At 45.2% G+C, this 24845-nt stretch overlaps 1 protein-coding gene and 1 long non-coding RNA gene across 11 annotated transcripts in view; both read right to left on the bottom strand.

The window, feature by feature from the left end:
• LRBA (LPS responsive beige-like anchor protein) overlaps window positions 1-5630 on the bottom strand; it is a 411738-nt gene extending 406108 nt beyond the window's left edge. For 3 of the 4 annotated variants that reach the window (XM_037396332.1, XM_037396323.1, XM_037396341.1), the window contains exon 1: window positions 4619-4834. In XM_037396332.1, coding sequence (XP_037252229.1) covers window positions 4619-4834 — 216 coding nt within the window. Of the gene's footprint in view, window positions 1-4618; window positions 5046-5386 lie in introns of those variants that run through there. The other variant, XM_037396311.1, reaches the window with a different exon arrangement.
• Window positions 5631-9036: 3406 nt separating this feature from the next.
• Window positions 9037-24845, bottom strand: part of LOC119151927 — a 30830-nt gene continuing 15021 nt past the window's right edge. For 5 of the 7 annotated variants that reach the window (XR_005105611.1, XR_005105615.1, XR_005105612.1 and 2 more), the window contains one exon: window positions 15285-22033. This is a non-coding gene — a long non-coding RNA (uncharacterized LOC119151927). Of the gene's footprint in view, window positions 11283-15284; window positions 22034-24845 lie in introns of those variants that run through there. The other 2 variants (XR_005105617.1, XR_005105613.1) reach the window with 2 other exon arrangements.

Raw genomic sequence — 24845 nt, 5'->3', positions numbered from 1 at the left:
AGACATCACAAAAAGAGCAGAGGGCACACGAACAGAAGGCAAAAAAGTGGCAGTCCTGACGCGGATCTCAGATTTGCTCTATAAAACAAGCCAAGTGGGGTCGGGGAAGAAGGTTACTTTAAAAAGAAGAAACAAGGAAAGTAAACAGTAAGAATTTTAAAAAGTTATGCTGATTTTTATTTGTGGTTTTAGTAAAGTCTGGCAGAAATGAGAAAGGTGACAAATAAAGTTTATAAAGTAATTTTAGTCTCTGCTCCTCAGATCCTGTTTGTTCTTAATCACCTTTGGATGAAAAATAAGATTTCTTTCCCACTTGCACTTGGGGACTGTAGGTGAAGACCTCATAATCTACGAACAGAATCAGAAGGAACAGCACAATCTCCTCACCAAAGAGACAGACAGAACATTAAAAAAAAAAAAAAGTCTTTGCCACATAGACTGAGAAAAGAAAAATCAAACCAAAACAAATAACTGTATCTACATTAGTCAATAGAACAATGAGAAATACTAAAGCTTTTTAAAACAAAACTGGCTTAAGGCAAGACATGGCATTTCTTTAAAGAGCAGAAAGTCTAGAATACCTGTTGTCTCCATACACTTATGAACTTGAGTCCTGAGTAAATTCTGGCATGAAGTCCCCAAACTGAATGATACAAACATCACAGAGAAAGACAACAGTTGTACAGTCATCTGCCTGAAGCATAGCACAATTTTGCCAGAATATCCATTTCCCACTGCAAGCCTGCTAATGCTGCATAGTTAACCCCTGCACATACAGCATTCATTATGAATAAAGTACTTGTCGGTGAGAGCCCTTTATCTACTGAAAGACAAGAATATCCAGTGACCTAAGTTTTATATATAAACAAGAAACCTGCAATAACTTGGAAACAAGATAACATTGACATATGATACAAGACAAGCCTGTATAGAATGGAGTAGACCAGAAGCTCCACCCAGAATTTTAATCAGGAAAAGATTTTGCAGGACCTCCTTTATTTCTAATGCAGGCTGCAGAGCCTTCAAAACAGAATTCTCTACATCTGAAAACTTAAAGATCCTAAAAACCTTCTTTGACACTAGCAGCACAGTACTGTAATTAATTGTTATGTTTTAAGTTTTACCAGTTGCTGAATTATTTCTACTACTCTAGTTGAAAGTTTCTTCATTAGTAGGAGGTCAACTTGTTTTTCTATTTTACTATGAAAAACACATAGCTATTTTAAGTTAGTAACAGATACCACTATAAATAATTTATTGTTCCACTCATCTCCTACCAAAAGGTTTTTTATTGTAATAAACTAAAGTGGGGCGGGGGGGGAGGAGCAGATATGAGGTAATGAACAGCAATTCACCTGATTCACGTACAAGGGAAATTCAAGGAGTTTATGCTGCCCAAAGTCAATTAAAAATATAATTTACAATGCATCAGCAATATATACCCATAGTTTAGCTTACTGTCTGTCAGAAAAGTAACAGAACAAATTAATACTTGAATAAGACTGTGCTTTCAAAGTTATTCACAGAATAATAAGCTTCTTTGAAGTCAGTATTTTCCTTCTCAATTTTAAAAAGTGCTGAAACACACAAAGCTGTATCTAACATGGGCTGGAAAATTAGGTTCTCTGTGAATACTGACCAAAACAAAACAGGTGAGTTCAAATATTTCTAAGAGTACAGTTTCCAAAGATGATAAAGTGGGACTACTAGGTTTTTGATGCATGCTAGAAGTAAGCTCACTAAGCACTACACTGCTGGACAGAGAAAATGTTATCAGTGGTTCTCAGCTCCAAGATCCAACACTGCTGGACTGAACAAGTACTAACCAACTATTTGCTCAAGTAATCAGCACTACAGAAGCTTAAAATTCTTTAATAAGCAGCAGGTCAGTTACTGTGCACTTTAGATTTTTGACCTTCTGAGTCTGTCACATATAAAGCATGGCCATCACTTACAGTTGAGGAACATCAAGACAGCACTTCGGGTTTCTCTTGACACTCCATCGCAAACAAAGAAATTCACCCTAACTTCCATATGTTATAGCAAGCTTGAAGAGCATGATTAAGAGCAACGTGTTTGCACAAGAGGTGAAAATTAGGTCAGCTAACCTCCCTTTTTAAAAAAATCAGATCTTCACATTTGAGAGTTGTTATGCTATGAAGAATAAGTATGTATAAACACCTTCTGACATAGATTTGCCCAGCCCTCCTTCCACTCTGGTCTAAAGGCGTCTCACTTTAGTGATGAAAAAAATCCCCCAAATACCGTACGTCTCCTCCTCTCAAAGCACACAAAGCGACCTAGCCGATTCTGCCAACACTGCCGAGTACAGTTATGAGTCACCAAACAGAATGAAACCCAAGGAGGGGGGGGAGATACGTTGGGCTTAACCCCATTAGTAACAGCAGATCACACCATGATTTTCATACCCCCAACTGAACCTGCACACACACAAGAAAACTCGCTCTGAAAGGTATTAGGAAACAAAGTACCAGAAAAGTCATAGCTAAGAATCACTTTTTCATATAGAAGTTAAATCTTTTCTGCACACACGGACAGAAGAGCAAGTACCATTGCTAACCAATACTTCAAATGCCTTAAGTTCTGATCAGTGTGATTACAGAGGTATTAATCGACAAAAACAAAGATCACAGCTAACAACTAAACAGAGGCAGAACTCTTTATTCTCAGTGTTCTCCTGGGACTCAGAGAAACCAAGGGACCTACTTCTTTTGATATTGCCCAAAATTTTTTATTTTGTTCTCACATAATCCAGGAAAAGTGTCCTTACCACCAAACTATTGCTTGTTTCATGATAGCTATCAACCATTTGTGCTCTGATAAAATAGCACAGTGCAGGAGCATGAACTTCAGCCTCACACATCATGGGCAGGTGTGCTGGAACAGTTGGGGAATCTTCTCAGACAGGTCAGGGATGTTGTTTCACTTGCACAGAAAGTAAAAAAACAGTTTCAAAAATCTCCAGGGCCAGAAACTCTGTCCTACTTCTACCTGGGAAATGAAAATCCACTGGTCAAAATCTCTGAAATCTAAAATTGAGGATTCTCTGAATCAAGCTGATTTTTTCATTCCTCCCTTGTCCAAAATGGAGCAGAAAAGGAATTCCAGCATAAAGGAGCTTTTACATTTTCAATTATTCTGCTGAATCTCTTTCTGCTGCTGCCATAAAACACAGCTCCAGCACACCACTCAAAAGACCATGCTAGGAACAAAGTAAAATTTAACACCCTCATGAACAGCTTCCCCTCACACTAGCGTCTTAAGTTGTAAACTTTTCACCGGAACATCTTTTTGAACCTGATGTCCATGTATCTGAGCACTGTGCTTTGTCAAGGATAATAGTCAAGTGGACTCCAAGTAACTTAAATCACTTTGTCATACTTCAAGCATCCACGAAACCTCTGCTCTGCACTTCATTTTTGCTAGTACTGCAATTCCTGTCTATTGAGACTTATATTCAAACAGTTAATGAAAGCATTATATCCTGTTAATATGAAAATATCAAAAAAATAATCATTTATCATAACCCAAGAAGATAACATCAAAGAAACATCAGACAGAGCACACATTTAGTGACCATTAAAACCTGCATGTAGCAAAGACTACTAAGAAAATCAGTGAAATGCAAACAGCATTTAAAAAACAGTATGCCTTTTGCCTCAGATTTCCTTGTTACTGAGCTTTACACTATTACATTCTCTCACTTCCTGGTTTGTCAGAAACCACACCGTTTTAAAGTCGAAGGTGCTCACTAAAAGGAAGAAGGAGGAACAATGAGTACATTTAGACATGTTTTGCGATCTCTGATAGTAGCAGAGTATCTTTGTAAACTTAAAGACAGTTCTTCTCCTACTGTTTTGTCTTCTTCAGCAAGCAAACATTAACAACTAGCCTAATAGTCTTAAACGTGGCCCAGGAAGTTCAACAGTATGTATTATGTTTGCAGCTTCGACAGGAAAAGTTGTATCCTCAATTTTCAGTGAGATCTGTTACGAAGTATTAAATGCATCCATACTGTATTCAAAAACCAGCAGCTGACTACCTAATTTAAAAAAGAACATTGAAAACCCATTCTGCTCTTCCCAATAAGCAATGTAAAGCATTTGCATGAACCACCCCCTGACACGCTCAGCCCCCATACACAGAACATAAAAGCTCTGCCTACTTCCAAAGCAAATAAGAAGCAAAAAGGGACATAAACACCTTCATGGGAAAAGTTGCTTTGACTTAAAACAACAACGTGTGTATTTTGATGACAGCTTGAGTTACTAAATCAACATTTAACTTTCCTGCTGAGTACACCTGTTGAATGTTTAAACATAACAATACACTTAGTCTAAATAAAGCAACAACCTCTCTGAGGCAAACTAAGGTGCACGCTGTTTAGAGCCATTTCAAGTTTAAACGTATATAGATACTTTATTTTCAGCTTCTGAGGTCTTTAAATAAAAAGAACCTAGCTGAAATCTAGCATGGTGAAGGTGCAAACACGTAAAAACATACTGACAGAAAAGTAACATCAAAAAAGCACGGGATTCTTCTGCACGCACATGCTGTCCTTTTCCCTCCTGCCCCCCCAAAAAAGCAATCGACTTACCAGATTAAATACAGTTTCGACTATGTCTCTGTTGGACACTTCACCGACTTCCACCAGTCCAGTCAGCACAGCAAATTTCATCTTGATACCTCGGATGGGGACTCCCGGATTCAGAGGCTGCAGCCCGCTTCCCCCTTCCGCCGCGTTTCCTTCTTTTCCCACTCCTCCTCCTCCATCACCTGTCGGCTGCACAGCTTGTTTGCCCTCGCTCGCCATGGCTAGCTCGCTTCGGCCGGGGCTGTGGCCGCCCGCCGCACGGCCTCCCGCGCAGGTGAGCGGCGGCCCGCGCCTCCCCTCGGCTCCGGCTCCTGAGGAAACCCGCGGCCGCCGGGGGGGCGGGGGGGAGGACGCGCCCTCGGAGTCCCGGCTCTCTCCTCAGCAGGAGGCGTCTGTCCGCAGCTCTGCCCTCGGGCAGGTATTTACAGCCCTGAAGGACAACCCGGGGTGTTTGTCACTTGGCGGAGAGTCAGGCGCTCCCCGCCGGCCCGAGGGTCCCACCTGCGGCCCCCGGCCCCCACCGGCCAAGCGGCCACGGGAGCGCTCGCTCCCCCGCAGTCCCGCCGCACGGCGAGCGCCGCGCTCCCAACGCGGCCGTGAACAGTTTAATTATTTTTTAAAAAAAATCTATTTTTCTAAGGGAATACGCTCCTCCTTCCCTCCCGGCTCCCTGCCTCCCGCGCCTCCGACTCCTGCTCTTGCACCGCCGCCGCTCCGGCTGCCGGCGCGGACAGGTGCAGCGACCCGCCGCCACAGCAAGTTCGCACTCACCGCTCGCTGCCCGGCGCCGCGGCGGAGGGGGCGCGGGGCTGCCCCGGCGCCCGGCTGCGGGGCCGGCAGGCGGCTGCTCTGTCCCGCTTGCCGGCTGCGGAAGGCGGGCTGCGCAGCGCCAGCCGCCCCTCTCTTCCCCAGGCTCGCGAAGTTTCAGCAGCAGCCGCCGCCGCTTCACGCCGCGGTCTCGCTCAGCCCCATCGCTTCCTGCTGCCGCTCGCCGCCGCCATGACAGCGCCGCGCCGCCGGGGCACTGCCGGGCGGGGGGCCGTGCGCCTGCGCGCCTCGGGCGGGGCGGGGCGGGGCGCTGCCGCGCGGGGCGGGTGCCGCTGGCTCGCGCACGCCCAGGTGCGCCAGGTGAGCGGGGCGCGGCGGCGGGAGGGGGGCGAGGGGGGGGCTGGGGCCGCGGGAGCGGTGGCGGGAGCGCTCCGTCCTCCCCCCGGAGCCTCACCCAGCGCTTCAGCCCCGCCGCCTCCCGCCCCCCCCGCCTGCTCAGGAGGCGCCCTCGGCGGGGCTGCTCTGCCCGAGGGGGCGCGGCCGCCCTGGCGCTGCGTGCAACAACTTGCCCCAAACTTCCTTGCACTGTTCTGTGACTGAAGCCCGCCGTTCCTGAAGCAAATATTTTTTTTTTATTTTTTTTTCATGGGGAGGGGCGGCTTGTTTGGGTTTGTATTTTTTTAAGAATGAAACAAACCGTATAGGAGTCGCAGAACCGGCGTGCAGGAACGAAACCAGCTGCGCGCGCTACCTTCGGGGCCGCAAACGGGGGGACAGCGGCAGGCGGGTGGCACAGCGGGCAGCGCCTTCGGGGGGGACAGAGGATGTGTAAGGGCTCCCGCCGCAGGGGGAGCGGGGCGGCTGCCCCCCGCCCCGCCGGGGAGAGGCACCCCTGTCGGAGCCCACCGGGGCCGGCCCGGGGCCCGACGCAGCCCCTTGGCGCCGCCGGAGGGCGAGTGTCACTGGCGGGCGGCGGTCCCCCGCCCAAAACGCCCCCCGGTCTCACCGAAGGACGCGGCAATGTTGAAAACCGGCGCCCCTCAGCCCCCGCCGAGTACCGAAGCCCACTGGCGTCCCGCAGTCGGCGGTCCCGTCCCCGGGGGGCGGGAAGGCAGAGGCGCCGCCTGCCCTCCCCGCCGCCGGGCCGGGCTTCCGAGCCGCGGGGGGGCCGCAGCTCCCCGGGGCCGGCCCAGCGGCTTTTCCCGCCGAGCGGCGGCCGCTCCCGGCCGGAGCTTGTGCAGCGCCCGAGGGGAGCGGGCGCGCTGAGGGGGCGGGGGCGGCCCGGCGGCGGGGGCGGGAGCCCGGGGCTGCCTCTGGGCGCAGGGGCAGGCCGGGCGGGAGGTGCCCCTGCCGGCACCGCTGCCGCCCCGCAGCACCTGCCTTCGCAACCCCCCCTCTGCCCTCGTCCCTCCGTCCCGCACCTGCCGGGAGCTGCCGTGAGGGTCAGCCCGTAGCGCCCCATCGGATGGCACCCGAAAATCAGCGGGATGCGCGCTGCGGAGGGAGCAAAGTCCCCTTATTAAAGGCGGGGAGCAGACTCTGGGTGCAGCAGCTGTACCTGCCATCAGCGCATACGCTTGCACATGCAAACTGTCAACGAAAATCCGCATTGGAAACCTCCACGTAAAACCGCCGGTCCTGCTACTGGTGGTTGCAAAGCACCAGAATCGGTGCCCTTTCTGTGCTCCCTTCTGAGGTGACCTGAGCTACAAATACGAGCGTATATTTATCTCAGATGCAATGAACCTTTTGTTTGACCGCTTAAGTAAACCCATTTGTGTATATGAATATGGTGAATCTCTTGCAATAAAGAATTAAGAGGGTCTGCTCCTCTGGACTCTTCATTCAAGGAGTCTTCCGCTCTGCATTTTTAACAAGACTGCTTGCGTTAATAAGGATTATTCTAAGGACTGCGTGACCTCATAGCGGCTGTGGAACAGGCAGGCAAGCTTATGAGTTTTATTAACAAAGTATCACAGCAACATGACGGCATCAAAGGCTTCCCAAGGAAGGACCATTTCAGGGACCTGGGCGTTAACTTGCAGACAGGCAGATAGATATAGGACAAAAAAATAAATTTAAGTACATTTTAACACTTCACAAATATGATCAACATCCTCTGTGATATAAACAGCTGTCATTTTTTTAATTCTATGGAGGGAAAGGGAATGAACCTTTAGGTAAAAAAATTCCGTGTTTTGAAATCTGACTCTAGTGAAATTCCAAAGAGGCCAATGGGTGTTTTGTCTGGTAAATAAAAATTTCACCTTGTTCTTGATATTGCATCATGTTTGCGACAAAATTGTTTAAATGTATGCCTCCCTGACTGTGTTTACACAAAAAAGATGCAAACAAAAATCAAACCACAGTTCTCCTGGAAAATGGCTTTCTGAAGTGATGTGCAATGTTTCTGATAAGCATGCTAAAGAAGATCGTAATTATTACGTATTAACTATTATTATAACTTGATATATTATTATTAAATAATATTTTAACTTGGCCATGGCCTGGTTTAGGAACATCATACGTTGTGTGTGTTGGTATCAAATTTCCCATGGTTTTGGGGCAAAAAGAAAAGACAATCTGGAACATGTTCTATTATAATGCTTTTTCCATTCCTTTCCTATATAATTTTCTTACATTGTTATGTTTATCCAGAGAATGTATGTCAAGACTAGAGCATCTCATAGGTGCTTTCCTGTTTGAATTTCCAAGTCCTAAGAAAGGAGTGAGCTCCTTTTATCTTGCCTTTCTTTCCTTGTCTCCCTTAGTTACATACATACATGCATACATCATTAGGAAGAGATGATAATCTCTAATTTGAGTAGGAAACATCTGCAGTTTTTTCCTCAGAATTAGAAATTTTTAGAACTGTAGTGCTGACACGTTCAGTCTTTACAAAGCTACAGTGAGCTTGCGTGGTTATACACACACTGTGTAATCTTGACATATTAATCTTAGAGTCTCCTGATGCATTTCTTACGTGTGTTTTAGATTTCTCATGTCTGTTGCTTGAGCTTCCCTGGCTTCCTGAATCACCTGTTGTAGAAGAATGGCTGCAGAAGCATGGCCTTAGAATCTCTGAAGATCTGCACAATCCAGGCCTGGTATTAGAATAGGCCTGCAATCAGAATTGTACTGAAGTTGCTGTGCTGAAGTTAACGAGAAAGGTGGCCTTGAGCTATTCTTGAGTCCTGAGACCAAGTAATTACGTTGTGCCAACAGGCCGTGGCTGTAACAAGATACAGCTGCTGGGAAAGCAGGTGCAGGGCCAAGAAAGATGGGGACCGGTATGGGAAAATAGGGAGTAACAAACTACAAGGCTGAAGCACAGCAACACAATTAGCTACGTGGATAGAATGCTTATTTTAGTCATGATAATTAGGGGTGTGAGAACCGCGCGCGTTTAGAGACTACTAACCAGTTATATTTCTGCTTTACGAATATGCATGTGTATCGGTTCTATGTAAGTAGTGTTAGAAACTGATAAAGTTGAGCAAGGTGCATAACTCATATTGAGCGTCTTCTTGACTCCGGCGAACCCTTCTTCCAACAACCTGTAGTTTCCTAAAGTAATATCCTCCCTCTTATAAGGAAGACACAATTTTTATCTGAGCCTTTAAACAGGCTAAGTACACGTTTTTGCACTTGACTGGTCTCGAGTGTTAAAGGCAATGGGGTATGTGCATCAGTCAAGGCCGGTAATGTTCAGCAGACTGCCAGTTTAGGGTTCCAAAGACAATTGTTTTAATTTGATTTTTCAGCCATGTAAAACCAACATCAAATTCTCCAGGCGATCTGTTCTCTATTTGGGCTGGTTTTATGTTCAAGCAACCAAGGTAGTTGCCAAAACCCCACCACCCAGGATCTGGAGAAATAGACTACATTAGATAAAAGTTATTTAAAGTATAGCTGAGAATTGGGAGTAAACCTTGTCTTAATCCTTTGCCCTGAGTTCCCCAGTGTGAGTGCAAGTCTAATGCTGGTTCTACCTTCCACAATCAAACTGGAAATGTTGAGCTAAGGGAATAAAAAATGACAAAGTTTTCTCTAAACCTTACAACCCAAAAGAAAATCACAAAGCATGGATTAAAAATGAACTTAAACCCCAGACCGGGAATGAATGCCATAACATATTATAGAAAGTACCGGTAAAGTCTCTGAACTTGATTTTAAGAAAAATATACTTTGTTTAAATAACCTATTTAAAGTGTTACCACATGTGTTTGTTTAGAAGCTCTAATCAAGTCTTCCGAACCCTCTGTTTGGCACTGAGCAGACCCCATCCAGGATGCCGTGTCCCATTCTGTGCGCCCCAGTGTGAGAGACACATGGGTGTACTGGGGTGGGTCCTGTGACAGGCCACAAAGATGGTGAGGCCACTCAAGCATCGGATGCAAGAAGAGAAGCTGAGAGAGCTAGGACTGTTCAGCTGCAGGGAGAGAAGACTCGGGGGTATCTTTTCTCGTGTGTTACTAGCTAGTGTGGGGAGTAAAGTAAAGCAATTTTTTTTTTTAAAATGCATATGGTGAATTTTACTGATTTTTGTTTAGAAGTGTAATCAGCGTATCTCTTCATTTGCATCACATGTTCATGATTGGCAGATTGCTGCTATCAGTGTTTTGAAAGGCACTGAATTAATAATTGAATGCTTAATGAGTCTCAGCTAGGTGACATTAGAAAATGCATTTCCATTCGCTGAGGAAATCATTCTGGTACTGAGCTGAAGAAGCTGCTTTAGCTCATTTATTTGGTTCCTTCAGCTCAGAAAGGATCTTCAGAATGTCAGCGTAATTGCTTGCTCTATCCAAGCCATATCAGGAAATATCTCATGAACATTTACCAAAGCAAATTCTGAATAAACTTATGAAACAACTCATGGTGCACTGTTTTTAATGAGCACTCCTGACTTTTCCTTTTGAGTCATACGCCCTTATTTTGTTAGCCTTTTTTCCACTCCCTCATTTGCACTAAAAGGTGTAATTGTTGTTGTAAAAGTTCTTAAGAATCCAGTTTCTGGCAGCTCTGTAAGACATGTTTTCTTTGTTTTCTGCTTTGGTAGTTAACCCTGCGCTGTGTTTGAGCAGAACAAAGGTGTATAATATTAGCGTACAGAAGACACGACAAACCACATTTCTTTAGTAAGGCCCTATTCACCAAAACCTGAGTTCAAATGCCATATTCATCAGGTCAGGTACCTGTACGCTTGCAGAGTGTGCTGGAGGAAGGTGGCCTGGAGCCTGCACTTACCTGCCTTGTTGTGCTGGACCCGAAGGCTTCTGTGAGCTTCTGGAAGCAGCTGCTCCTGGCCTGGCAGCAGCTGTACCCACCCACCTTATTACACCTGCCTTGCACTGCAGTCATTTCTCAGGTATATTCAAACTCTTCAGCCAAACCTGATTTTGCTATTTAAAAGGCAAGAACTGAATGCAAAGAGTTCAAAAGAAGCAAAAGAGCTAGAAATAGCTTCATATTAGAGTTCTGAGAGGGATTATGAGAGGGTTTTGGTGTAAAACTCTAGTATGATCTCAGAGGATGTTTTGAAATCCGCAACAAATCACTTCTCACAGAGACTGGATTAAGATCTGTGGAGTAGAGTAAATGCAGTTACAGGCCTTTACTACATCACAGAAAGAAATTAGTAAGAAAACCTTGAATTATTATTATTTTTATTATTGTTATTGAAACAGTACCTATTGTGATGCTTCAGTCTTTCAGCTCCATTGTATAGTTACAACTGCAAAGATCAGAGATGCTCTTGTAATGAACGCATAAGCTATGTAATCTCTCTCTGGCTTTTAGTACTTCTCTGGATCACAATGCTGAAGTAAAACCAGAAGAGAACAGAAAAGCCTGAGGATTTTGGCTAAGCCATTGTTTCCCAGCGAGCATGCAGCAACTGAAAAAAAAGCAGCACAAAAAGAAAAAGGTGGTGCTGGGTGGTGTCTCTGAGAATTCGTGCTGTATTTGTTTTTCTTCTTTTTAAATAGCTTTTATATATTTTGGATCTGTATTGACTTTGGCTCGCCTGAAACTTCTATATTATAAGTACTAACTAATTAACTTGCATTTTAATCTGTCACACGATTTTTTATCACCTCATTTCCTTTTCAGTATAGCTCTCCCTGCAGAGAAGAGGTACTTGCACAGATTCAGAGGGAGGAGGCTCTGTTGGAGGGAGGTTTGATAGGACTGAGTGTAGGAGGGTGAGCAGGACAAGTAAGAGGAGGTGATCTTCATGTCCTGGAAGGAAGGAGAGGGACTGTATCAAAACAGTGAGGTGAATTTAACAGAGAACAGAACCGCAGAAAGTGGAAGCCATGGGGACAAAGAGACTGTTTTAATAGAAACAGGGATCAATGGCAAGGAGGTGAACAGGGAAACAGCCCATACAGAGAAGTAAAGAATCAAGGGAATCGGTGTTTTAGGAACGGAACGAAAAGAGAGTGAAAAGATTTAGAAGACTGCAGCATTTACCAGGCTCTTCTAAACTGCAGTCTTCCATAGGATTATAATAACCATATAGCAAGGAACATTCTTTTACATATTTACTTACTTTAAGAAATCACAATAAAGTGATCAAGGATTGTCTGAATAGATGAGCTATGGTATTTTGTATATCAAGGCACTCAAACTGAGTACTTTGCAAGGCAGCCACGTGCTGGCAGACAATAGCTTACAGTTAAGCATCAGGCATTGTGAAAGTTAGTATTTCCTGAAGATACAAATCTTTTTGCATAATCCTTTCTATATTATCCCCTACATCCTATCCCTACTACATTTATGACACCAGAGATCCACCACTGATCTCATTACTCCAGTCAGCACCAACTGAAAACAAAAAAAAATCGTACCTCCTCCTCAAAATGCTGTGAGTGTCTAGCTAACTCTGAGGAAAATAGGAGCTCTGCAGAAAATCTGGAATCTGGCAGACGGGGTTGGATGTGGTATTATGACGTGGCAAAAGTTTGACTGAACTTAAGAAATTAATTGAGCAAAGGTAGATCTTAACAATTTCCATGGCACGATGTCCATCTCAGTTTGGCAACGCTGGACCAGATGGTAATTCACTGATAAGTGGTGCTACTGACGTTACAGCAATTAATCTGTTGGAAATGCCAAAACGGAACACAAAGCCAGTCACAGCTATTACCTAGATGAATACCCTGTGTGAAAATTATTTTCTTTGTGTTAATAAGACTGAATTGTGGGACAAGTCGATTGAGTTGTGTAGTAACTTAAATATGATTTCAAACTATCACCCAAACCTGCCGATTATAACGTTTCCACTAAAAGCTAGACCACTACCTCTCTGCAGCTGCCAGCCACCTGCTCACCTAGCTAAGGGATAAGCTAATCTGTTCCCCTTAATGAGGATTAGCCACCATTATGGAAATTTATCTACAGATAAATGAAATTAAACTTGTGATACACTATTGTACTTTATTCAAAAATCATCAGTATGCTAGCACTTGGAAAGCTTGCAAAAATTCTGAGCCAGATTCTGACTTGCTGCAGCCACATTGTCCTGAATGAGTATCTAGAATCATCTTTCATTACTGCTATCTACTGCAGAGTTTCACATACATACTTAAGGATTGTTTCACTGCACTGGTACTTCAATCCTGATAAATGCACAAAGGCCCCACGGATCCAGAGTTTTTCCAAAATTTAGTCCAGTGCTTCTCATAAATCCTAAATTCACACAGAAATTTTCAAGATAAAACATTCCTGATAGACTTTGGTTTTCGAATTCTTGTCTGGAAGGCTAGAGAGATGTTTGATAGGATTGTTTTAATCAAGTACCCACATCAGATGAGGAAGCTGTACGCTTCAGATCAGTGACAAATGCCAAAGGAGGAGGCAAAAAGAGTAGAAGGTTAGCAATGCACATGATTTTGTCATTATTTCTAGGCTGGTTAGGAATGGCCATTTTTCATATGGGAGTAGAGAGATGAGAGAATGCTGCAAAAAGAATCACAGGATTGTGATTATCTAACAGCCAAGCGGGCACTGGAAACCTTTAGGCAGAGCCTCACTGATTGTGGCACATGCCGGCACACAGACCTCTGCCAAGCAGCCTGCTGTCCGGGAAAGAGCCAGGAGCCGCTGCTGTGGCGGTGGCTTTCAACAACGACTTCAGCTATTGCACTTCTTCTTCTTCAAGCCTGGCCAGGGTCCCCAGAGCACGTACCAGAGGTCTTTGTGTAGGTACTCAGTGAATCCTCCTTCAGTTAGTACGGTTTGTGTGATACCTCATATATCTGAGCGAAGACTAACAAGCAAGGCTATTCCACATTCTACGCTTTGATAATTCTGAGATAAAATCATTATGTCCAAGGCGGATTTTTTTTCCAAGACTCTTGCCTTTTTTTGAATTCTAATTTTTTAATTACTTTGTCAAATTCACTACTAATGGGTTCCCTTTATCATAAAAAAGCTACCTTCTTTCTTCATGTTACGTTCCTTTGTTACGTTCTTATGAGCTTGCAAATCTGTAAGCACTTTTCTCCATTTGCAGGCCAATGTGGGGAGGTCAGAATGTTTATAAGGACCTGGAATTCCAAAAAATTCATTTTGTATTTTCGTTTTGATTATTGCCACTTAAGCATAATGACAACATCCATCCAGTTGAAAGTTCAGTTGCATTGGAAATTGCTTTTTTTTTCAGTGAACCACTGCTAATCAAAAATGTATGAGCAATGTTTCATAAGTAAAAAAGCAGTAAAATAGTCTCATAAGTAAAATAAAATAAAAAATGGAGAGTGAACAACTTTCTGTTCTAACGTGGCCATCTGTCATTTATAAAGACATCACCCCATTAACCTGTCTAATCAACTCCATTCTTTTTTCAAAGTTGGTTAAGTAAGTTTACGAGGAGACGTGGATGTTCTCTTGATTAAATCTGTTGTAAAACAGCCTCCCTGGTGTTCTGCTTTGTGTGCCTTTACACATATAAAGGTAATTACAAGTACATATCACTACTGTAAATTCCATGCTTGTCATATTACAGTACATGACATTTTCATTTCCTCCTGGTGAAAATGAAATCCGATATTTTCTGTTCAAGCAATAATGACCAATTAGAATTCGTTATTATTAATGTTCGCCCTAAAGTGCTCCAAGTCATGAGGTGGTTTCCTCCCAGACAGTTGAATTTATAATGTGGAAAAAAGGGGTTTGACATGTTGCTTTACTACCTTCAACCATTCCCTCTCCAGCCTGGTTATTCCTTCAACAAACTGGGAGATCCCTATGGAAAACCCACAACGTAGGGAAGAATATTACTGAGTTCAGGTTTAAAGTGGGGAGCTGAAATAACTGATTCTTCTCCGCAGCAACTTCTGAAGTCTGTCTCTGACCTTTCCTCCCTGACATTTTGCTTTTATTGCAGGGACCAAAGCTTAGCTCTCTTGCAAGTAAATGTAGCCCTGCATAAATTGGGCTCAATTAATTTGCATCAGTTGTGATGCAATGTGGTCAGCTGTCTTCATCGGGATTTCCTCAGTGCCTTCAGATCCTACCAGTCATGGGGAAACTACTGGAAATTGACCCCTCAAAGAACCAGCCAAGCAATGAATTCCAATAACTGTGCTCTGCCTGGGAACCACAATAGGAAGGCTTCTACCATATGAAGTCAAATTTTATGTAAATACTGAATACGTTTTAAACGCTTTACCAGTCACTTAAATAGGTTCCAAATAGGTTATATTTAATAAAATACCAGCTTTATCACTGCCAATTTCAGCACTTCAATAATTTTTTTTTATTGCTTGATTCTTCTGTTGTTTAAAATAAAATGTGGGTCCTCAAATGCTGAGATAAGTAGATTTACTCATACAGAAAAAATTTTTTTAAAGACTCTTCAGTGGTGATGGAAAGCACGTTTATTTTCAGAGGAGTACTGAGCACTTGGGCTGAGAACCAAATCTCTTTATATTCTATGTGAAATCTTCCCTCTAGAAACCTTCCTCTCTAGAGGTAAAGGCAGAGACAGGCAACGCAAAAACCCACAGCAGAGAGAGGAGGAAAGACAATTCTATATCACATGTGGAGCGAGAAAGGGTTAAAAAAGAGCAAGCAGTTGGAATTATGTCATGACATACCAGATGACAGAAAGCAGATGACAGCTTTTGGGGTGCTCCATTTGGAAGACGGAAACGAATCTGCTGTGCTCTCACCGAAATGCCATGGAGAGGGCCAGCAAAGAATCGGTTGGGGAGGATTACAGTTCAGAGAATGGCCAGCACAGCTTTTGTCAGATCTCAGGGCGTTTGAAATTCAAAGGCAGCCTAAAAATAATCAGACAAAAAATAAATATCCATAACCTTCTCTCAAGCACAGACAGAAGCAGGGCAAATTGCTCTCTGAATCTGGCAGGCCACTTTTTCCTCTCTCGCAGTCCATGAGCACATGTGGCACAGTCACAGACATGAAGGAGCAACTGTTTCATGACCTTTTCCTCTCCTCCAAGGAAACTGACACTTTGAAAAACAAGGAGTAAGCTTATGCCATCTTTACAGTGTGAAGGCAACTGGATGTAATACCGTGCAGCAGCTAAAATTCTAATCCAGTGTCGGCAATTTTAAAAACTGAGTGTATTTGCACAGTTTGAGATCTACTTTACTGGCTCTTGCCTTACAATTATTATTTTTTTTCCCTCAAAAGTGAAGGGAGCTAATAGTAGCAGTAGCAAGAGAGCAGAAGCAGCAGGGGCAGAATGAAAATTCCAAACTTCAGCTTGTGGAGGCAGCTAGCAGCCAGGATCTCGTGGGAGGGTGCTCTGAAAAGCCAAGAGCCAAGGAGAGCTGGCCAGCCTTGGAGGCTAGCCTCCCGAATGCAGAGGAGAGGCCGTCCTGAACTGCAGGAAAATGGGTGTAGATAGCAGGCGGCTGGACTGGCTGAGCAGGAAACTCCCAAGTTCGGATGTGTAAAAGGAAGTGTATGGGGCTGGAAGTGGGGGTGGGCTGTGTATGGGGCTGGAAGTGGGGGTGGGGCTGGAAGTGGGGGTGGGCTGTATATTGGGGCTGGAAGTGGGGGTGGGCTGTGCAGTAGAAAGATTGTGGCTAGGCAGGGACAGAGCTGGGTGTTACATGCTGTCACATGTTTCCCAGAGAGGCTGTGGAGCCCGCAACCTTGAAAATTCAAAAAAATTGAATGCCTAAGACCCTAAGCAACCCGACTGCCCTTTGAACACAGACCTGCATTGAGCAGGAACCTGAAGCAGGTGACCTCCTGAAGGCCCTTCCAACCCAAGTTACTCAATGACTCTATATTCTTCCTAGAATCAAGAGTTGTACAGGCTCAGGGTCATGTCCATCTGAGTTTCCGTTATCTCCACAGAAAGGCTACTCACAATTTTAACTTAGACATATGAATGCAACCTAGTTTAATCTTAATCCTTCTGTTTCATTTCTGGCAGTCTTTCTTTTCAAATTGTGTGAAATTTATGCACTACTATGTGGGTTTCTTTCTTGGAGGAGATGTCAGTTTTCAAAGCAGAATCTACATTGTCATGAGGATTTTAAAGATGGAACCAATTAACAGACTGATTTAATGTAAGGTAAAATTGTTTTCTTCAAGAAATACAGACCAGAGGCTACCTTTTAGTTGCTTCTTTCTATGTATATAGGCAGTTTATAAAAGTATAATGTGACATTTTGAAATAAGAGGTACTTCAGGATATGGTTAAAAATTGTCTCATTTTGGCCATTGGTTTACAAATATTTTAAGATACCCTGTCACATCAGCAGAAAAAAAACCCTGTGTGTTAGCAGAATGCAAAATAGACAATATAAGAGTAGCAGGGATTTTCTACAACATTCACTACACTCCTTATTCAACAAATTACATAAATGGGTCTAAAAATATTTACAGCAGGGAAGTGGACTGGATGACTTCTTGATGGCAATTCCTGTAAAATATTTCAGAAATTTCTTTGTCAGTGTATTACATTATTAAAGACCTGAGCCCAGCCTTGAGAAGTCATTCTGTGTAAGCCCATGCCTATTGGAATACACTGAGGTATCTTCAGTTAGAACACCATATTTAGCTGAAAGAGATCCAAAAAAAAAGGGCAAGGCGCAGGTTTGCGAATTCTGGCAGTGCAGCTGGACTGGTTTTGAGGGCAATGCCATCGGTGGTTTTTTCCCCCCTCTTTTCTTCTGAGTACGCTTCCAGTGGAATGGCAAGGGTATTTATCCATTTAAAAAGGATCTCTTTTTTAACTTGTTTGTATCTTAAAAGGATACAAAATTAAAAGAGAAGCTATCATTCAGCTGCATAGAACCTCACCGTCTGAATTTATAAATATTGTAAATTGAAGTCTTGCTTAAAGAGAGGAGCAAAAACTGAATAAAGAGTTTGCAGTTCAGCTGTAGAAAATAAACATAAGTATCTACATGTTTTTAGAGGCTTGAATCCCAGCGTTAGAAGAGCGTGAATGTCATTGGGGACTGGGTATCTTGGCAGTGCTGGGTTAATGGTTGGACTTGACGATCACAAAGGTTTTTTCCAACCTAAACAATTCTATCATTCTATCATTCTCTGTAGTATTATTCTATCAATAAGTCTTCTTTTTGAAAAAAAAAAATTCCACTAAGATTATGACTGCCAGATTTCCTACACCACTTGCTACCCTCAAATATTTTGGAGGCTCCCATTATCTTAACACAAGTTGTAAAAGAGATTATTTGGCCCTGGGACTATGTATGTGCCGGTTACTATGATGCGTCAGACAACTGGTAGTTTGAAGATCACAATTTGAAAACCCTTATGTGGGTAAATAACCATATTCTTCATTTACTACATTAATTTAACAAGTCACATTGTAAAATTGTACCGTGAGCCACTCTTGATCCTTGAGATGAAGCACGTTACTCTTCAAATAATGCTTTACAATAAAATATCTATTCCTTGAAGGGAAAAAAAAAAACCCAAACACAAAAACGAACCAAAACCCCAAACCACAGAAATATAATAATTTAACTGTGGTATCTGTTCTTTCATATTTTTAACATATCCACCTAGGACAACTGACGATTGGGTAAATAGACATTCAGCCATCTGCTTTCTAGACAAAAACTTTTAAAGTCACATTTTCTTAATTTGAAGTGGGTGATGGATAAAATGCATGAGGAAAGTCAGATTTTTCTGCCAACTACAGCATAGTGGAAATCTTCTTGCATAATGAAGTGTTAACTAAGTCATGCTTCTGCAGAATGATTTAAAGTGTGATTCCACCACCAAAAGGCTGTAAAAAAAGCAGGGCTCCATGGTGTCTCAGTAATTTCAGCATAAGATATGCTGAGTTTGCAAGGAAAAAAGGCAGGAATGTTTGGTTTGGGAATTTTTCCCCTCCTCATTTCCAGTCCTCCAAACTCCTCCTTTGGGCTTTTTACATCTCATGCATCATTAGCTAGAATAAATTATCATCAGACTAAATTGCATGATTAACTGTAGCTGAGCTGGTGGCAGAGAGAGAGAGGCTTTAACGTGCACCATAGAAAATTTGGCAAGAAATAACCTCACTAGGACACTTTTACAAAATGATCTTTTATGGAAGAATCAGAGCTTTAAGAAAAGCATCAGAGATAAAGCAAGCTTGTATAAAAAGATGCATGATATCCCAGTTTCAGGAAAACTCACTACAGTCAGAAAATTACGAGTTTTATGGATAAATTTCAGACTGTTATATAGAACACTGGAAAAAGAATTCAGAGAACTGAGAAACACACATTCAAATAAAACATTGATAATCAGTTATTTTCTTAGGAAAAAAAAAAAGTAGAAAGAATAGATTTTGTGCAATGCAAATATTTTACACAGAAATGTCCTAAACCAGGTAAATCTGAATAATCCACTGAAGTGTAATCTAAAAGGGCCAAGGATTATGGATTGCAGGCGCTATCTGCACACACCCCCCCTCCCCATTCAATCTGCAGAAGTAAAAAATGAAGAGGCAGAATATAACAACCGGTCTCTATGCCCTACAGAGACCAGATTTAATTGCACAGAGAGACCATGATTTTCATCTAAACAGCTTTCTGCTCTTTAAAACACCTCCAGCCATAGATCTCTTAGTACCTTTGGCTCTGCCTGTGCAGAATCTCTCCAATCCACGCTCCAAAGCAGCAGGAGGACATGGATGGTGACTTTCTGGGGAGAAGGCAGGTAAGGCTTCTTGGCACCTCCCTTCCCTGCCTGTTCCCCGCTGCTGGGGAGGGGGAGAGCCACAGCAAAAGGCTGTGGCTACAGCAAGTAAGACAAGAAAGAGGTGACGGACTGGAAATGCAGCGTGCTACCCTGTTATTATGAACACTGGGAAGCAATCCATGCTAGCAGTAGTTTTTTCTTCGTAATTTATGTGTTACGCCGTAATGTTTTGCTACAGTGGGATTTAAACTATTCAAAGTATTTCTAAATAACAAGGACCCACAAAGGAAGAAATCTGGATTCATACAAGGGAAGAAATCCAGATTCATACAAGGGAACAGGACAACACAGAGTCCTCACGTAAGCCAGGGTTCTAAGGAAAATATTGTCTATGAGGTATAAGGCTGCCTGCACCTAGATTTACACTGTGGTGTAAATACTTAGAGCTAGCTAAATAATGTAAATTTGAAGCAAAATCAAAAGTAGAACATTAAATAGGCTACAGTGGAGCTATGAAAAAGCATATACTCACCAAGAATGAACACTGCCTGGCAGAGAACTCAGACCCTGTTTTTTTCTGCCTACATTACACCTGAACTGTTGGCTAATGTTACTCCAAATGACATTTAGGTTTGATTAATCTATTCCTTAACATCTGCTTGTTGCAGGCAAAAGTGAAGAGTTATACAGAACAAACCTTAATATTTTTCCTAAATAAGAGGCTTTTATGTATAAGGTTAACTTATCTGAGAAGGGGAGAGGGGAATTTAAAACAGAGCTGCTTGTTTTACTTTGCTTGTAAGGTAGGAGCAAAGAGAGATTTGGGGGCAGTATCTATTATGTATGCCTTCTGACAAAATAAAAGGGAAAATTGGGTTTTTTACATCTAGAAAGTAGTTTTCCTGATTTAGACACTAAGTAAAATGCTAATTCCTTCCTCAAACATATGTACATAAATAAGTTATATAAGAATACTTATTTTGTTGTGCAGTATATTCATAAATATTAGATAAAAAAAAATCTAAGTTTCAGAAAGCAACAAAAGCTAGCCAGATCTCTTGAGGTTTCCTTTTATTAAAATAAATCTGTAGCCTTGCTTGGATTCTTAAAAATAATTTATGTCCAGAAGTTAAACACATTTAAATAAATTGACTGTATAGCTCTTCCAAAGTAAGAAAGGTCCAAAACTACAGTCAGATTTTTGGAGAAAGTTTCTTGGTTTTATTCTGGTGTGTTAAAAAGTACATGTTAAATAAAGATGGTTTCTGTTGATTACTTGATAAAGGTTTGTATGGTGCATGTATTAAAAAAAATTGCAGGTTTCTATAGAAGAGCCTGTTTTGATAGGCACTGCCAGTTTTCACCAGTGGGTTAAAAAAAAAACAACAAAAAGAAGTACCACAAGGCTAAATTTCTTAGGAACACTTTAAAAAAAATCTTTGATACATGTAGCAAGAAGAAAGTGTTATTAAAAGGATGATAATTTAACTAGAACTAATAGAAATCCATTTTATTTACACTGGAAACCTAAAAGCTGAAAGGACAAGACTGAAAAAGACTCTCATTCCCCTTTTTTTTTTAAAACCGGTCACACCCTGAAGCGTTGACTGAGCTGTACACTGTTAGCTCTCCTTGACTTGAAAGTCGCCTGTGCTGTGTAGTAAGGGGAGTGACTTCTCCTTTCCTCTAACCTGTAGAAAGATCCTCGTGACTGATTTGGTTTAGGGAAGCTGAGAGCCGGCAAGTTTCTGATACTTCCACTGTCCTTATCTTGTGTAACTATCAGTAGAAAAGCATACTACAGAACCCCTACAGGGTGAGGAACCTGATTGCAAAGGCCAGTAATGTTGGGTAGTAGAGGCAAAATCTCAAAGTGGTTAAGCAGTTTCATGGGAAATGGAGAAGGCTAGAGGAGAAGACAGGAAATGTTGTTTCCTTTGTGTTCCCAAAGATTTACAGGAAGCTGCACAAAACATCCTGGCTTCTGAATTATGAAACCACATTTATTCCTAGCCCTTATAAGGAGCCAAATACTCCTTTTCCCCACAGAGCCTTCCTACTACAAACGGAGGCACTAGACCTTCATAATTACAGCAAGAACTTATTTCCATGTATCTCTCAAACCCAGTTCTAGTACAGATGGACACATTTCCTGTTGGCCATAAGGAATTAGCTCGTTTTACAAGACATATAAAAAACAAGTTGCATAGCTCACCTTCTCTTCTTCTGTCTCGGGCCAGCTGCCAGGCAGCTCCCTCATGGGCCAGTCTGACAGGACAGCGGGCAGGAACACCGCTGCTTTTTACACTCTGGTGAAGGCACCTTGCTTGGGGAGTAGCAGTCTGACAATCCTTCCCCTCTGCTCAGCACTGGGGAACTGTGGCTCAGCTTTGGCAGGTCCCTATTGCAGCCGGCTGGAGCTGGCTCCATCCACTGAGGGCAGCCCCTGGTGTCTTGCCACAGCAGCCAGCCCTGCAGCACCACCGCTGCCAGAACCTTGACACATAAACACAAAAAGATAATTTTAAAAGTGAGAGGGTACGAGAAACTTAGGCAAGAATTAAAAAAAACAGAGGCAGGCATTGACCCACATAGATGGAGATGTTGAATGAAAATTTTAAAAGAGGCAGGTGACAAGACATAGCAGGAGGAATTCATCAATGATCTGGGCGAGGGGATCGAGTGCACCCTCAGCGAGTCTGCAGCCAACACCCGGCTGGGCAGGGGTGCTGATCTGCTGGAGGGCAGGAGGCTCTGCAGAGGGGTCTGGGCAGGCTGGATCCACGGGCCCAGGCCACTTGGATGAGGTTCCACAAGGCCGAGTGCCGGGTCCTGCCCTGGGGTCACACCGGCCCCACGCAGCGCTCCAGGCCGGGGCAGAGCGGCTGGGAAGTGCCTGGGGGGAAAGGGCCTGGGGGTGCTGGTGGGCAGCCGGCTGGGCATGAGCCAGCACCGTGCCCAGGTGGCCAGGAGGGCCAGCAGCATCCCGGCTTGTGTCAGCAGCAGCGTGGCCAGCGGGACCAGGGCAGTGACCGTCCCCCTGCACTGGGCACGGGTGAGGCCGCCCCTGGAATCCTGTGTTCAGGTTTGGGCCCCTTGCTGCAGGAGGGACACTGAGGGGCTGGAGCGTGTCCAGAGACGGGCAGCGGGGCTGGGGAAGGGGCTGGGGCACAAGTGCTGTGAGGGGCGGCTGAGGGAGCCGGGGTGTTTAGCCTGGAGAAAAGGAGCCTGGGGGGGCTTATCGCTCTCTGCGACTGCCTGACAGGAGGCTGTGGGCGGGTGGGGGTCGGTCTCTTCTCCCAGGTGACAAGGGGAAACAGCCTCAAGTTGCACGGGAAGGTTTAGATTGGAGATTAGGAAAAGTTTTTTCACTGAAAGGGCTGTCAAGCATGGGAACAGGCTGCCAAGGGAGGTGGTTGAGTCACCGTCCCTGGAGGTATTTAAAAGGCATGTAGATGCAGCACTTGGGGACATGGTTTAGTGATGGACTTGTCAGTGCTGGGTTAACGGTTGGACTGCATGGTCTTAAAAGGTCTTTCCCAGCCTGAATGATTCCATGATTCCATGAATTAAGCACGCGGGCCGGGTCCTGCCGAGGAGGCGCAGGACGAGACCCCGTGCCGCAGTGCCGCCTTGCTGCCGGCAGGGGGCGGCGGCGCGGCCGGGTCCAGGTGCGGGGCCCTGAAGTACCGCGATGCGGCCAGCAGGGGGCGGCAGCGAGCACGCGGCGGCCCCGCGCCCCTCACGCCCACGTTTCCTTACCGGGAGGCAGCGATAAGGGTGGCGGCGGCGACTGCTCCGCCTGGCAGGCACCGGAGCACCGTATTGCCGTTACCGGCGGGTAGCGATGCGCAGCACGCATGCGCAGAGCCCCACCTGCAATATGGCGCCTCGGCCGCCAGGCGGCAGCAGGAGGGACGGGACGCCACCGCGCATGCTCGGCGTAGCCCACCGGTACTGCGTTCAGGTGCCCGGGGCGCCTCCGCGCATGTGCTGAGGGGCGCGGCCGTCCCGCTCCAGGGGCCGGGGCGCCGCGGGGAGCCCCTGGGGACCCGGTCGACACCGGCAACGGAGCCGCACTGGCGGCCGTGTGCCGGGTCACCACGGCGGCACCGAGCGCCGAGCCCCGGCACCCCCGGCCGTCCCTGCCGGGACACCGCTCCCCCCCGCCCAAGCGTCCGCAGCGACCCCCGCCGCCCTCCTCGGGGCTTTCCCCGGGACCCGCCGGCCCCAGAGCCCCCACCTCCCCCCGCGGTGCCGGTCCCGCAGCCCACAGCTCCCCCCGGGCAGCCCCGCAGCTCGGCAGCGACACCCGGCCGTCCGCAGGCGGTGCAGGGTCCCGCCGCCCCGCTCACCTTGCCCCGGGGAGCCCCGGCCCCGGCGGGCCCCGCCGTCGCTGCCAGGGGCCGCAGCGGGAATCCCTCGCCCCGCCGACCTCGCCCGTTCCCTCCGCCGCTGCCGTGAGGGGACCGTCGGAAACCGGTCGGTCACGGTTTAAACTGCAGCAGTGCCAGGCTGCCCCGCAGCAGCCTCGCCGGAGAGGTGCGTTCCCCGGCCCGTGGGGCCCCTGCAGCACCCTGCCGCGGGACATGGAATGCCAACGGATCCTGCTTCATCCCTGCCCTGGGGCGGGAAAACCCACCGGACCCCAGGGCAGAAGGAACGAAGTGCCTCGAGTCACTTACAGGTGTCACAGTGGTCCCAGAGCTCAGGTTCCATTCTGGGAGAACCCAAACACAAAGGCAAACGGCTCCCTGACTGGGCTGGCACTCAGCCGTCCCCGGCTCTGCTGCCACCAAAAAGCACCACTGCTGAAGGTCGGGGTGGCTCTCCCGCACCCAAAGAGCAGCAGGAGCAGGTAGCTTTGCCAGATGGCATTAAGGGAAATCAATACAGCCTGCTTGCTCAGAAAGAAAGGTGTTGCTTTTTGTCCTACGTTAACAAATTACTGAGAAAGCTTGCTCTGGCATACTAGGGACGTGCTGCAGAAAAGCAGCATTTCAGCCGTTTCCTTTTTTCCCTCAGAATGCCTAAGCAAGGCAGACAAGTGTTAACAGTGATAAAGGCAGTTCTTTACATGGTAATTACTCTGAGACATTTAAAGATATTTACATTAACTTACTACTACAATCTTAGTCCCCTTCCCATCTAAGGCACTGAAAAATTCCTGCCTTTACTAGACTATCATCAAGTGCTTTATAAACTGCTGCTTGCTACAGAAGCACGCGCAATGCTGCAGGAACACTGCAGTGTTTCTGTCCTGTTACTTTACTCACTGGGGAGTTTCATCTTCCACCTTTCTTCCACA

This window comes from Falco rusticolus, chromosome 1 (assembly GCF_015220075.1).
Source record: "Falco rusticolus isolate bFalRus1 chromosome 1, bFalRus1.pri, whole genome shotgun sequence".
Taxonomy (NCBI): Eukaryota; Metazoa; Chordata; class Aves; order Falconiformes; family Falconidae; genus Falco; species Falco rusticolus.
The sequence above is the reverse complement of the archived record's forward strand: the minus strand, read 5'-3'. Positions and strand labels throughout refer to the sequence as shown.